The 14,600-nt window shown below is 35.9% G+C and overlaps 1 protein-coding gene across 1 annotated transcript in view; it reads left to right on the top strand.

Moving 5' to 3' along the window:
- Positions 1-569: 569 nt before the first annotated feature.
- CNTNAP5 (contactin associated protein like 5) overlaps positions 570-14,600 on the top strand; it is a 268,416-nt gene continuing 254,385 nt past the window's right edge. Inside the window, exons 1-2 of the mRNA XM_029284572.1 lie at positions 570-824; positions 7,457-7,681. Of these exons, the coding sequence (XP_029140405.1) occupies positions 570-824; positions 7,457-7,681 (480 nt within the window). The remainder of the gene's footprint in view (positions 825-7,456; positions 7,682-14,600) is intronic.

Below are 14,600 nucleotides of genomic sequence, written 5' to 3' on the forward strand. Positions count from 1 at the left end.
TGCCTACGTGTTTCTTTTACATCCTTTCTTTATGTTATCCTTTCCTGGTTCCCATATATTATTAGTTTTTGGTAAGCTTGTTTGTCCAGGCAGTAAGTTTCCACTGCAGCAAATTCAATTTTAAATTTCTCTTTCAATACTAAATTTTTGAAGACCTTTCCATTACTTCTATCAGTATGGTAGCAGCAGTTGTTTTTTTTAAAATGGCTTGGAGGCAATTTAGTTCCTGAGCTGGGCACTGAAAACAGCTGATGGGTGGCCAGCTGGAAAGCTTCTCAGTTCACTTAATGTGGCAGAGATCCATTAATAAATCCGAGGAAATCATAAGTCTGATCTTCATTCATTTAACAACCTGTTTGATTCAATAAATGAATTTGATTTTAAAAAAATTGTTAAATTGAATCTGATTCATCTGACAATTTTTTTGACTTACCAGCCTAATGGGCAGGCACCACTAGGTTCATAACGTGAGGACTATCTGTATCTCATATAGTAGGTTTTAAGGATTAAGGTTGTGCTTAGAAGTTTGCTTTTGGTGACTCAGTGTAGTGTTTCCAAATAGCTGAGTAATGGAGTTTCATGAAACAAAGTCTTTTATGGGTAGGTGTCATGGATCTATCCCAGATCCTTCTCCAGATGCCAGATCAGAGGAGGAGGGTGAATTTGAGTCTGAAAAAGAAAGTGTGGAGATGAGTATTGGTCAGGATTGGGGCTCAGAGAACGCTAGCCTGATGGAACAGCCTCAGCTGGGTCATCAGACCAGTGACAGGCTGAGGTTGAGAGAGATGAGCTGCAGCTGCACCAATTTGGCCAGGAGGCTCCAGGCAAGGACTGCAGCAGCTGCTGCCTATTAGCAATGAGAAAGAGTCCACACCACCTCCTGATCCAAGGACATGCAGAGCAGAGAGGAGACAGGCATAATATTGGTCAGCTAGACTACTTGTGAGGAGGCAACCTCGCCTTTCATGAAGGGCTACACTAGTGTTGCCTAATTAATCCCATCCTGAGGATTTGAGTGTTGCTGGAGCAATGTACCAAGTTCTGTGCCTTGTGTGCTTGTGCTGTATTTAGTTGGCCTATTTGACTCCTGGACTGCTTTCCTGGACTTCGTGTGTGCCCTCTGGACTCAGTTACTCAGCGATTGTTGCTGAGCTTGGAATCCAAACCTGCACAACAGGGGTGCTTTCTGAAGACCTGTTTGGGGGGAGTTGAATAAACATCTGTAGAACTCTTGCCATACATGCGTGGGGGGGAGCGGGGGAGCACAGTAGAAGACTGTAATGCAGGGGTGTGCAACTATGGTTCCTTTATGACGGGTGTCAAATGCGTAACATCACGTGACGTGTCACAACATATCACAACTTTTTTTCCATTGCTGGCAATGGGGTGGGTGTGGTTTTGGTATGACACATCTGGCCCGCTGGCCGGCAATTTGACACTGCTGCTTTATGACCTCTGGACTTCAACTCCCAGAATTTGTGAGCCAGCATGGCATGGCTGGCTCAGGAATTCTAAGAGTTGAAGTCCACATGTCATAAAGGGACCATAGTTGCACACCTCAGCTTTAATGTACAGCAAAGGCCTCTAGTATAGGCATATCCATCTCCCCAAAAATCATCCATCCATCTATTCATGTATATATGTGTGTATGTTTGTGTGTATATACACACACCCCTATATGGTTTACACTACATAACTTCATGTTCTAATATAGTTCCCTCTTTAAAAAAACCATTGTTATCTCACAATTGTTTTTCTATTGTCACAGAAGGCAAGCCATATATGTTAGCAGTTGCTATAATGTGCTATCTCTCCTTCTCTTCCATATGTCACTGTTTTCAAAGCTCAAGTCAGTTGCAGATTAAATACAGGTTTGCACTCAAAAGTTTTTGCTGACAAAGTATAGCACTAAACTTCATACACCTTTGTTCAAGCCATTTCTGTTTTGAAAAAAAAAGTTTGTTTCTCTCTGTATCCCAAGTATTTTAGCTTGTTGCCATGATCAGGTTGTCATGCAAATTTCCATGTAATCACCAGAGTTGAGTGTGAATCAAGGAAGCCATTTCCATAGCATCATGCTCTTCCTTCTAACACACATTTAGGAACTAAATCTGGATTCAGCACCTTAAATCAACCAATGTGATAAGGTGCCACACCATCTTCTCAACACTTTCTACAAAACTTTAGCAGAACTTGGAAATGGAAATCTGTGAACCAAAATTGTATATGTTCACATCTTGTAGTTGGCATATTACTATTTCTACAGATGCACTTAATAATTATGAAAAGGTCCATAGCAAATGGCTCTTTATTTCTGTTCTTTGAGTTAGACCAAAGATGCTCAGTTCTGAATCTGCTAGTTGTCATAGCATCCTTTGTTCAAAAATATGACTAATTACTTCTCTTGGCCCTGAGGACAGAAAACATTGTATGGAGTAGAAATTGTGAAATTGGACATTGTTCCTTTACTTTAAAACAACAGATTTTGACTTTCCAATTTCTGATGTTCTAAGCATTTCCCCTCTATTAAAAGCATTATTTCAAGAGGTACCATTAGGTTGGTTTCACCATAGATGGAAAATAAATTGTGTCATACTCATGTTAGTTTTTACAGATGTGAGTATATTCTCTTTGACTTCACAGATTAAACAGTACAATAGAATCAAAGAGGTTATAATAAAGCCCATTTTTAAATAATGTTTAGATTCAAAGGGTTGGTTTGATATGTTGGCTGCTTTATATCCTTTATTATTTAGAGTAGTCTGGGAGTTTTGATGAAATGTAACAAAAGACTCGGAAACAGTGTATCTTCCTTATATGGAAAGGATTGAAATTTTTATAGATCTTTGACTCTAAAAAGTGTATCTTTATTTGAGAAAAATAGATGCAGAAATTGGTGTGTGTGCACATTTGAATTAATACTATCAGATCTGGTCTGCAAAAGTCAGTATAACATTCAGATGGCAGCCAAGATACAAAAATACTGATTTTTGGCTTCCAAACAGTGGCTAACTAGACTTTTGCACTTGGATCTGGTAGCCTTACTCTGAATAACATTCAAGAGATTTAATAGGGTTATTTAACAACAAATATATTTAACACAAAATCTATACTATTTTCATTATTATCTTTGTTGTTTTCCTCCTATCTCAGCTTCCACAGATATATTTTAAGCTTAGCCTCTCTTTTCTGTATTCAGATTCGATTCATTCTGAAAGTAATAGGAAATCACTAGACAACATGGCTGTATGATATTAAAAAAATTAGGAGAATGTGGTGGATGATATCTCAAAAAGACATTTCAAATATTATTTGGCATTTTAATTAAAATATCATTTCTAAGTTCATTGGGTTATTGGAATATAACTGCTTTTAGGAATATATGAAATCCCTTGATGGGATTTTCCTAATCTTAATGAAATTCATTTAGCTTCTCCAAAATTTCCTCAGAGATTTTCGCTAATTCTTCAAATGCACCTGAACTTTGACATGGACTGAACAATATTTGAATCCAAATCAGAAAAGCTATATTTCACTCCAGTGCACATACTTGTCTTCTAAATTATCATAATTAGTTGGGGGATATTAAAATTTCAATAAATGTCTATTTAAAAAAAAATCTTAGAGAGGAATATTTATTCAGATATGGATTACATTTACAACTTAAAATAAGGATTCACAACATTAAAGCTATTGCAGAAAGATATGTATTTATTCATACTTTTACCACTTCCATCACACTGATTTATCCTAAAATGATTTTTAACACCTACCGTGGTCTCTGCAAGTCTTATTTGCATTTCTTTGTGCATCGTGTTGTTGAATCCTAAAAATCAAAAACATTGTCTCTTTGTCTCAAACATGTTAGAGTGGGTTTTATGGTTATATTTCAAATAAGAAACATATCATCATTAAAAATTGACATCTCTTAGACCACACAAAACATCCAACTTGTGGTGAGCATTGAACGTGAATCTCTGGCAGAATTTGTGTTTTTGTGCCTTGTAAATAAGTACTGTAGTTTTCTAGGAGATTTGAGAATATTGCAGACAATGGACATGGGGAATCTAAGCAGAACAATAAAATCAAACAAAATTGCTGAACAGCTATTAATAAGGGAATCAAGTAATTGAAATATGTCTTTTGTGTAATGTTCAGTCTGGGCTTTGAACCTGTTTCTATCTTATTGCTGCTACATGCTACAGTTAATGTTGTAGTAATAAACTTTCATTTTCCTGGGCCTCAACAACTGGCATATGCTCTCTGGAGTTTATATATCACAAGGGAATGCTGAAACATATGGCAAGAAAGAAAGTATAGCATTCTTTGAGCAAGCCAAAATATTCAGCAAATATTTTTGTGAGAGATTCCCTGCCTCTCTCAGGGAGAGAAAATTCAATAAAATACTTGTGAGGAAAAGAAAAAATAGAAACTTGCCTTTAGTTCATATATATTTTGGAGTGCACCCCCCTCTTATATCTATTTATTTTTTTAAAAAGAAAGTTGTAAGTAACTTTGTAAACAAATGCAAATTGATTGCTATTAATTTGAGGGAAGAGCATGGTGGCTTATGTGGTTAGACACTGGCTTGACAACCAGAAAGCTTATGTTTGAGACCTGAGTGCTGCTGTGGAGTGGGGTGAGCTCCCATCCTTCACTCCAGCTCTTACCAGGGACATGAAAGGAGCCCCCAACTTGGCATCCCCAAGACAATGGTGATGTCACCGGCTAATCCTTTCCACCCGGAAGTGTTTCAGTGCCTCTGGCACGGGTGCAATGTGATTAAGTTGATGTCAGTGCTTAGAAACCACGTAACTAGAATTTGGCTAGGTGAAACTATCCCAAACTTGATCTTTCAGATCTTCCAAAGGTGCATCCATTGATGCTGTAATTCAAACTTCAACTTTTCCTTCCATAGTGTGTCACAGGGAAAGCCATTGCCTGCACAATTCTGATATTTGTAGGTATAGACACATCACAGTATCTGAATCTCTCTTTTCAAAGGCCTGCATTGCTACTCTACCAAGAACTTCAATGGGTTATGGAATACTTCTTGACTGCTGGCTCCTTTTCTATTGATAGTTCATCCTAACAGGTAGAAACTGTTCACCACTTCAGTGTCCTCATTGTCACCTCTAAGGCTGAGGTCTGTCTGATCTGCATTGGACCTTCCTAAACATTATTTTGCTTGCAGGTGTAATCAAAGATACTGTATTATACCTTGCACTCTCTCTTAAGTCTTGTCTTTTTGAGGTTGGTATTGTAGATTGTTGGTCACTATTGTAAATCTGTTGGCCACTCTGTCGTGCTCCAGATTTATTAGCATAACTTGAGCATAACCTTAATGATCACTCTTCTGTTCCTTGCCATGATTTGGCAAATATTCCAACAATTCTTCTGGCCTGATAATGACAAGAGTATACATCTAATTTTGGTTCTCTTACTAAATATCTTATAAGGTAGTTTGAATGTTGAAATCTCTATTGTATAAAATTTCAGTATAAATCTTCCACTTTTGATCTTCTTTGGATTTACTGCTGTCTGTTCCTATGGTGAAATAAAAGCTTATGCTTTTCACTAAAATTTATTAGTCAGAAAAGATGCTATCAGATTACTCTTTGTTTGGTTTTGACGCTATAGACCAGGGGTGTCAAATTGCCGGCCTGCGGGCCAGATGAGTCATGCCAAAACCGCGCCCACCCCAGCTCCAGCAATGCGGAAAAAGTCGCAACACGTTGCAACATGTCACGTGACATTGCAAATTTGACACGCCTGCTATAGACTAATCGGTCAATATTTTATTACAGACACAAACCAGAGTTAAAGCATAGATTAACATGGCTCCCCTCCTATTATATCTGTCCATTGGCATCCATCAGCATACCAGTTCGAGGTTGGAATGTCTTGAGTTCTGACATCATTTGGAAAACTTTTATTTTTCCATATCTGTTTTTATCTTTGATGTCTTTATAGGTTTTGTTGTAATACTGTTTTTTGTCTCTTTTAACAATTCTCTGAAATTGAGTTGCTTCCTGAGATCTTTAACCAGTCTTGGCTTTGACGTCTCTTTTCTTTTTTCTGTTTCTTGATCTCCTCTAATCTGCTTTCACATTCATCCTTAACAACTTATTTAAATTAATTCCACACTTCCTCCTTCAATGAGGTTCAGAACTTTCAAAATGATTCCTGTTGATCTCTTTGAAAATGTTGGTATATGATCAAGATCACATTGCAGAAACTAATTGGCCTTTTTCTTTCACTTTAGTTTAATTTGAAACTTGCATATGAACAATTTGTGATCTGTTCTACAGTTGGTCCTCAGCTACATCTTTGCTCTTATAACTGAGTTCTTACAACTCCTTTTATCAATAATATTATAGACAGTTTGGCTTCTATGAAGTCCATCTATGTAGGCATCATTTGATTATGAAGACTATGTTAGTAAGAAAGAAAACCTTGGATTGGTGAAAATTTGATAAGCCCTTCTTCTGCTTTACAGTCCACCATGTTTTCCTTCTTAATATTTCTCACTTTGACATTCTAATCTCTAACCACAAGTAGCATATCTTGCTTGCTTGTTCTTTCAATTCCAAACTTAACACACTGGAGACTGTGTTTTATAAAAATATATTGTATATTTTAAAGTAAAGTCCCAAATCTAAACGCTGGAAGCTTTACATAAGAAAAAAATAGTAAGTCCTCTCAATTTCCAATCTTAAATTCAGTTTATTCCATGTTATTGGTATTTTGGGATTTTTTAAAAAAATAAATAAAAAGTTCATATAAAATATATGTACATGTGTCATGAGGAGATATATGTGCATGCACATGTATGTGTATGTATAGTGTATACTTGTATAAAGCAGAGTTTTATGTTACTTTCATAAATGTATGCATGTCTGTACCCACTGCATTCATGTGTACGCACAAACACATATATGTCTAATAATTTCTTATTGTGGAACTGCATCCAAATTTGAGTAGTAATTGAGTTTCACCTGTATTCCTCATGCCTGATCTAGATTCCAAACAGAATTTAGCTGTCCATATCTGGTAAACAAGATTCCTCAGAGGATAACGAGAAAAAAAAAGCATTAAGAGAGTTAACATACACAGACTGCACACACACAAACATCGGTCATAAATTACTCTTTGGGACTAGATGTATCTGTAGAAACAAGGTGAGAAGCGATGATGAATTTTCCTGCTAGAATGGGCCTTTTTATGGCAAGCCTCTATGGCCTATACGAGGATATGTTTCTGAGAAATGGAAATCAGGAAAAAGGGAAGAACTTTCTGGCTAACAGTACATTCTCCAGAACATTTTACTAGCAAACGTAGCACTCATAAAAAGTAGGTGGAGAAATACCAGAATCAAATAACAACAATAATAAAGTTGGAAGGGACCTTGGAGGTCCAACCCCCTGCTCAGGCAGGAAACTCTATACCATTTCAGACAAATAATTCTGGGTTATCTTTTCTTTCAGGAGCTGGTGGCTGGTCCCCTTTGGATTCCACCAAGGAACAATGGCTCCAAGTTGATTTGGGAGACAGAGTAGAGATTACAGGCATTGCTACTCAGGGAAGATATGGAAGCTCAGACTGGACCACAAGCTACAGTCTAATGTTCAGTGATACAGGTCGCAACTGGAAGCAGTACAGACAGGAGGACATCATCTGGGTAAGTGGCCTTATCTACCTAATTTCAGTTTTCCATCTTCAGAAGAATTCCAGCCATAAAAATACTATTAAAGTTACCATTGTGACTTTTCTTTCTATATGATCTACCTACATAGAAAAGATAAGTTTCTATAACAATACCACTGAGAATGAGGACTGAAATTTTAAACAGATTTGTCTAAAGCTTACGGCTATGGAAATAAGATGTAAAATAACACATCGTATTTTATATCAAGAGGCTGAGAAATTTGGACAATCAATATATACATACCTCAAAGTGCACTGCACTAAAGATTTGGTAATTTTTATAGATAATATTAAGCCAATTTGTTTAACTCTTTTTTTAAAAACTAGCAATAGTGGCCTAGTTCACATATAATGTAAAGAATTTGGACATCATGTGCAAAACCAAAGAAGCCCATATTATAATTTAATGTTGTAAATGAACCTGGTCATAGTTTTGTAAATCCCACATGACTTTATGTGACATATTATGCATTATGGGAGTTCTTGATTAGTCCACTTCATTGTGAGGTGAAAATGAATCAGTTGAATTCTACTCTGTACCTCTGTAATAGGTGGGTTACTGCACCACTGGATCTGTTGTGGGTATTTGTAGATCAAGAAATGTACATAAGTGCTTCAATTTTATTAATTTGTACCTTACCGCTCTTTAGCAACTTTGTTCCAAGAAATTATGTTATACAATAGTTAAAAATGAACCAGAATCTCTTTGCCAACATTAATATTTCATCAATGACATTATTCAGTGTGTTATTTTCTCAATTCTGCTGATGTCTGAAAATTAATGTAGGAATAAATAATGCTTGTCTCTCTGCTTTGATGCAGTTGTGAGGATTATAGAGAACATGTGAAATATTAAGAACATTCTCAACAGATGCTGTGTAAATAAAATTATTAGAATTCCTTTTCTCATTCTCTTCGGAACACTCATGATTTAAATATAGATTTTCAAACCATTTTTCCCCAACACGGTTCAATTCTACTAATAACTGACATGATCAATAGAGCAGTGGCAATTTTATTAAATGTGAATTCTATGAATTAATTAAATGGGTATTATACTGGAATTCTATTACTTAATTATATTAACTCATGGTATAATTTAGGTAAACAATTTCTGTGTTTCTTTTGTCTTAACTTTCATAGGTCAATTTTTAGTATTTGTACTAACCAGAACATATTTTATCAATGAAATATTTTAATGCTAGCACGAGACCATTGAAATAACAATACATTTAAAATCAGAACTAGGAATCCACAAAAAAGTTTCAGTATCAAAGACTATCCCAGGGTGGCGTGTAATCTGTCAAGGACCAATAAACCAGTATTTCTATAAACATGCTGTGTCTGTTTAGATGATCTCATAAGGCAGTTGATGCCAAATTTTGCACAAGGCTTCAAATGAAAAGGGAAAGAAAAAGATGCATAAAATTGTGACACCCCCCCCCCGGTAAGGTGCACATTTAGTAGGCAGATTTTTCCAATGCATTGGGGGGGGGGCAGAATTTTTCCCATTTCTTTTTCATGTGACCAGATACAGTGTGAAGAGTGAGGCTACAAGTCATTTTTGACTCCTGGAGATCCCCTGGACTAGTCCCTTAAATTTTCTTTGCAAGGGTTTTTGGAAGTGGTTTGCCCTTGTGGGCTTCTTAGGGCTGAGAGAGAGTGACTGGCCCAAAGTCACTCAGCTGAGTTCATGCTTAAGGCTGGACTAGAAGTCACAGTCCTGATTTCTAGCTTGCTGCCTTAATTACAACACCAAACTGGCTCTTTTTTTGTTTTACAGGGCAAGTATTTTCCTTTAACTAAAGCAACTGTAGTTTGCTTACCACAGAGAATGCATATATTTTAGTAGATAGTTTAATTTCACAATATGGAAATTGTATCACCATAACTCATTACTTGATGCACAAGGTTGGCAGTAATGGGTTTGGAGTTCTAAAGCTAAATAAAAGGGTGGAGTGGGGGCTTCATTCCCATCTGCCAAGGAATCTGCATTTCAAATGATAAGAGAAGTGTGGGGTGACAAGATAAATTTTAAACCTGTGTATTAATCCAAGAGGTATTTGATTGGTGTCATAGATATGCAGATCAAGTAAAGGTTTTCCTATCTATCATCTACCTCATTGCAGAGAAAAATCTACAGGGAAGGGTTCAATCTGTTGGCTGGTTCATGCAAATGAATACACCAGCATTTTCATGTGAATGAACCAGCAGCATTCACCAAGCAATATTCCCATCTAGCTTCTACGGAAATGAGAGGCAATTACCCAAGTTATACATTCCAAGGTGAAACTGGTTCTTTCAGCTTATTCAAATAAGGTTGATAAAACATCAGCTTTGTCTTGAATGCATTGCCTTCGGAAGCCTCATGATCTAAGCATTTGCTTTGATGCTCATCTCAAAATCCAAAGATGGCTAAACAGTTTAAGCTGATAGGTATATATAATGTACAAACTCAGTTTTAAACGTTGATATTATCACTCAATTTCTGGGCAAGAGTGCCAGTTATTAAATATACATGGACTCTGATGTTTCCAGAATTCAGGAAACACAAACCTAAATCTTATCATTTTATTATCATATTATTTTTTCTTTGCATTTTTAAAAGTATGGATTGGCAGATGCTTAACATATTGGCTGAGTTTGCTAATCCCAGCCTTCACTTCTAATATCAATTGCCTCTCCTTATGTAGTACTAGCACATGACATATGTTGGTTGAGTCTGTGAGATGGTAGTATTTACTTTAGTCTGTCCAACTAGTGCAGGGGTGTCAAACTGCCGGCCCATGGGCTGGATGCGTCATGCCGAAACCGCGCCCACCCCAACTCTGGGAATGGGGAAATGTTGTGATACATAGCGATACATAGCGATACATCACGTGACGTTGCGAGTTTGATACCCCTGAACTAGTGCAAAGGAAACCAAGAAGCTGATGGTTCTTTCACCATTTCCTACCATGCTCCCTTTGGAGAGAGAATAACCACAAGCCCAAATTCAGAAGGTGGTTGACTCTCTTTTACTGAGACATTTTAAACAGTTGCTTGTATAACTGTGTTATATTTTAGACTTTAAGTAACCTAGTTACTCTTTCTCTATGTTTGTAATCAGGCTAAAAGCACCCATCACAAGACTGAACAATAGACTCTAGGGTAATTTAAAATCACTGCACAACATACACAGTTTTGGGACAGGGTCATTGGTACTGTGCTCAGACTTTGAAAATTTCTTGTCCTTATCAACATTCCCAAGGTATCTAGTTACATTTGTAATTGCTGGTAGATATAAGCAGTTGAGATGCTGTGAGGCAAACAATGAAATCTTAGCAGGAGGAGGGGGAAGGAGATAATAAAATATGATACAATACATTTTAAATTAGAGTAAAAAGACCAAGCAAAATTAAACCTTCAGGTGATTCTACAACACTGCGTGATTCCTGATTTCTATTACTGCTCACCATGGGAATAGATAGCTTACAGATAACTGCAATTTCTCTTAATGCTGATAAAAGTAGAAAAAGCTTCTTATGGGGAACAGAATTATAGAATGAAAACACTGAGAAAGTGATGAAAGTCATAATACTCCCCCTCCATTTTGATTTAGTATCTTCCAACTGCGTATGAACAGATGAGGCCAGTGTAAAAAACAATACACCACATGCTCCTGTAAATGGTAGTACTGCTGCAGAAAGGGAAAGGGCAAACAACACCAGCTTTATTCCCAGTATTTTTTAAAAAGTGAAATATGCCCAGATCACTCCAAAAGCTATCAAGAAACCGTACGTTAGAAACAATGTAGAGAGGGAGAGAACAAAGGAAAACAACTCATTTCCAAAATGTTGTAATATACTACATGCTCACTACTACAGCAAAGTCCAGGTCTTGATGCAGACTGGGGTTTTACTTGTAATTGTAGTTTACAACTTGTTCTTTACTTGTTTACTTTTTATACTTGTAGTTCAAGTTTCTTCCTTTATAAGATGTTCTACTTAACCTCATCACTGAAAACTTCAGTGGAAATTCCCATAAGCCAGGAGTTGGTTATATTACCTGTGAGTAACAAGTAAATGGGCATTTTATACTTGGATAACATCAAGCATGGACAAACTGAAAAGGTGATTCATAAAGTATACATCCAAAGAGTGAGAAAATTACTAAAGGCAAGAATGGTGGAAACATCATCAAAGTCACCAATGTTTGGACCATACCTGTGATATGATATACTGCTAAAATTATTAAATGGATAAAAGCTGAACTGGACAATAACAACAACAAAACCAACAACAAACTAATGACTATTCATTATGCATTATATCCCCGTATAATTGGGAGATTATATGGGGATATGATAGATTATACTTGCCCGGAAGAAATGGAGGCAAAGGTTTTCTTCAAGTCATACAAACTGTCAAAGAAGAAAAACATGCTCTGGCTGATTATGTAAAAGACAGCCAAGAAAAAGTATTGATGCAAGTTAAAAACTGGAACTTACTAAATGTACAGATAACAACAAGTAAGCATTGAATTAATGTGATAACAACACAAACAGAAGAAAAAGCATGACATGGTTAATTTCTACAAAATATCGAGAGGAAAGTGGATAAAGATAAAACCTGGTAATGACTCACAACATTAAAAAAAGAAATAAAAGGCTTGATTTTGGCTGCACGAGAACCAACTATTTGAACTAATGTAATAAATGCCAGAACTGAAAAATCATCAAATAATCCAAAGTGCAAAAAAGCAGAAGAAACTATAGAAAATATACACTTATCTAAAAAAAAAGGACAATTTGATTATAAGAAAATATACACTTATCCCAAAAAATGGACAATTTGATTATAAGCAGCAATATAACACAGCTGCAAAAATGTTTCACTGGAATATCTGTAAAAATTATAAAAAAAAATGATAGGAACATATAGTTGAAAAAAGTAATTGAAAATGAGCAGGTCAACATATTTTGGAATTGCTAAATATAGAATAAAGTATTGGTTCATAACACACCAGTTTTAACCGTGATTGAAAAGATGGAAGTATGGATAGTTGATGTGGCAATACCAGGAGATTGTAGAATAGAAGACAAAGAATTGGAGAAGATCAGAAAATATCAAGATCTAAACAAACTACAGTGGTTCCAGTGGTTATCAGCATACTGGGTGTCATGCCAAATAAATTTGGATGGCACTTAGAAAATCTGTGCATTGACAAAATTTCCATCTGTCAATTACAAAAGGCCGCACTGCAACTGGTAACAGGGCCATTTGCTGACCGATCTGCATTGCCATATGTAAAAGGTGATGTCTGCACATTATCATTGAGGAGGAAACTGATTATAATGTGTGCACTACAATCTGATGTGTAGTATCTACCCCACAATAACAGAAAATAGTAATGAGAAAACCAGGCTAGTTTTTCACAAGTTGAAATCAGATCTATCGTTGTATATTTATTCAGCTTGCATTTATAATGTTGGTAAATTCTGTGGCTGGGTTGCCAGATGAAATAGTTTAGCCATTTAAACTCGTTTTCCAAATATACTTGTAGTTAAATGTCTGTTGCAAAAAGGACGTTTTAGTTTACAGCACTCCAGGCTTATAATTATTTTTTCAATATGGGTGTTAACTGTGCATGAATTTGCTGAGTATTGACTCGAGATCAGCAGCAGTCTTGCTATTTCAATCAGTACATCATTTTATTTTCTCTTTCAGTAATTAACTAAAATCAGAAGGTTCATTACCTGGGTTTTCTCAGCAGGAGCAGCTCTTTGATGTACATGTTCTAAAGACATGTTTAAAGACCTTCTGTCACTTATTTTTTTCAGAACCACCAAAGTATGTGTGGTTTGTGGCAATATTTTTTACCTTTAAGAATTTTCCCCCAGAATTTAAGATGTTGCATTGCTTCAAGGAAACCATGAACTATTATAATTCTTATTTTCTATATCATTGCACAAACCTATCTTTAATTATTATTTGTCACTATTTAGCTAATTGGCCAAGGCAGACAAGCTGCAACCAATTCTTCTCAGGTATCTGACTATATAAAAAAATGTATCTGATAATATAAGTGTATCTTGAGTATATAAGAAATGTAGAGTTAGTAATTTGTATTCCATGGCTTTTAATATAATAATAATAATAATAATAATAATAATAATAATAATAATAATAATAATAATAATAATAATAATAATAATAATAATAATAATAATAATAAAAAGTTGGAAGGGACCTTGGAGGTCAACGAGTCCAACCCCCTGCTCAGGCAGAAACCCTACACCATTTCAGACAAAAGGCTGTCCAGTCTCTTCTTAAAAACTTCCAGTGTTGGAGCATTCACCGCTTCTGGAAGCAGGTTGTTCCATTGGTTAATTGTTCTAACTGTCAGGAAGTTTCTCCTTAGTTCTAAGTTGCTTCTCTCCTTGATCAGTTTCCATCCATTGCTTCTTGTCCTGCCTTCAGGTCCTTTAGAGAATAGCTTGACTCCCTCTTCTTTGTGGCAGCCCATGAGATATTGGAACACTGCTATAATGTCCCTCCTCGTCCTTCTGCTTATGAAAAATTGTTTCAGATAAAGATTTTGGTATGTAGAGCCATTTTTAATTTGTCAGAGTTCAAATTATACAGGAGGACAAAAAAAAAGCTAAAACAACCACATTCGCCTATGAGAAAAAAATAATCCTTCTTTTAAATTAAAAGACAATATATTTATGGAAACTAAAGAAAAGAGACACGAAAGAAGCCATGAGATTTCAGGTTTTGTAGAATTCTTCAATAAGTTAAAGAGCTGCAGGGGATATCCTTAAAATAATAGGCTAGATATACAACTATGAGGTTTTCAGATTAGAAACAGGCCAACATAGAAACAGACTAAATAGCATTAGTTCTTTAAGT

Source organism: Protobothrops mucrosquamatus, unplaced genomic scaffold (assembly GCF_001527695.2).
Source record: "Protobothrops mucrosquamatus isolate PMUCROS unplaced genomic scaffold, P.Mucros_1.0 scaffold732, whole genome shotgun sequence".
Lineage (NCBI taxonomy): Eukaryota > Metazoa > Chordata > Lepidosauria > Squamata > Viperidae > Protobothrops > Protobothrops mucrosquamatus.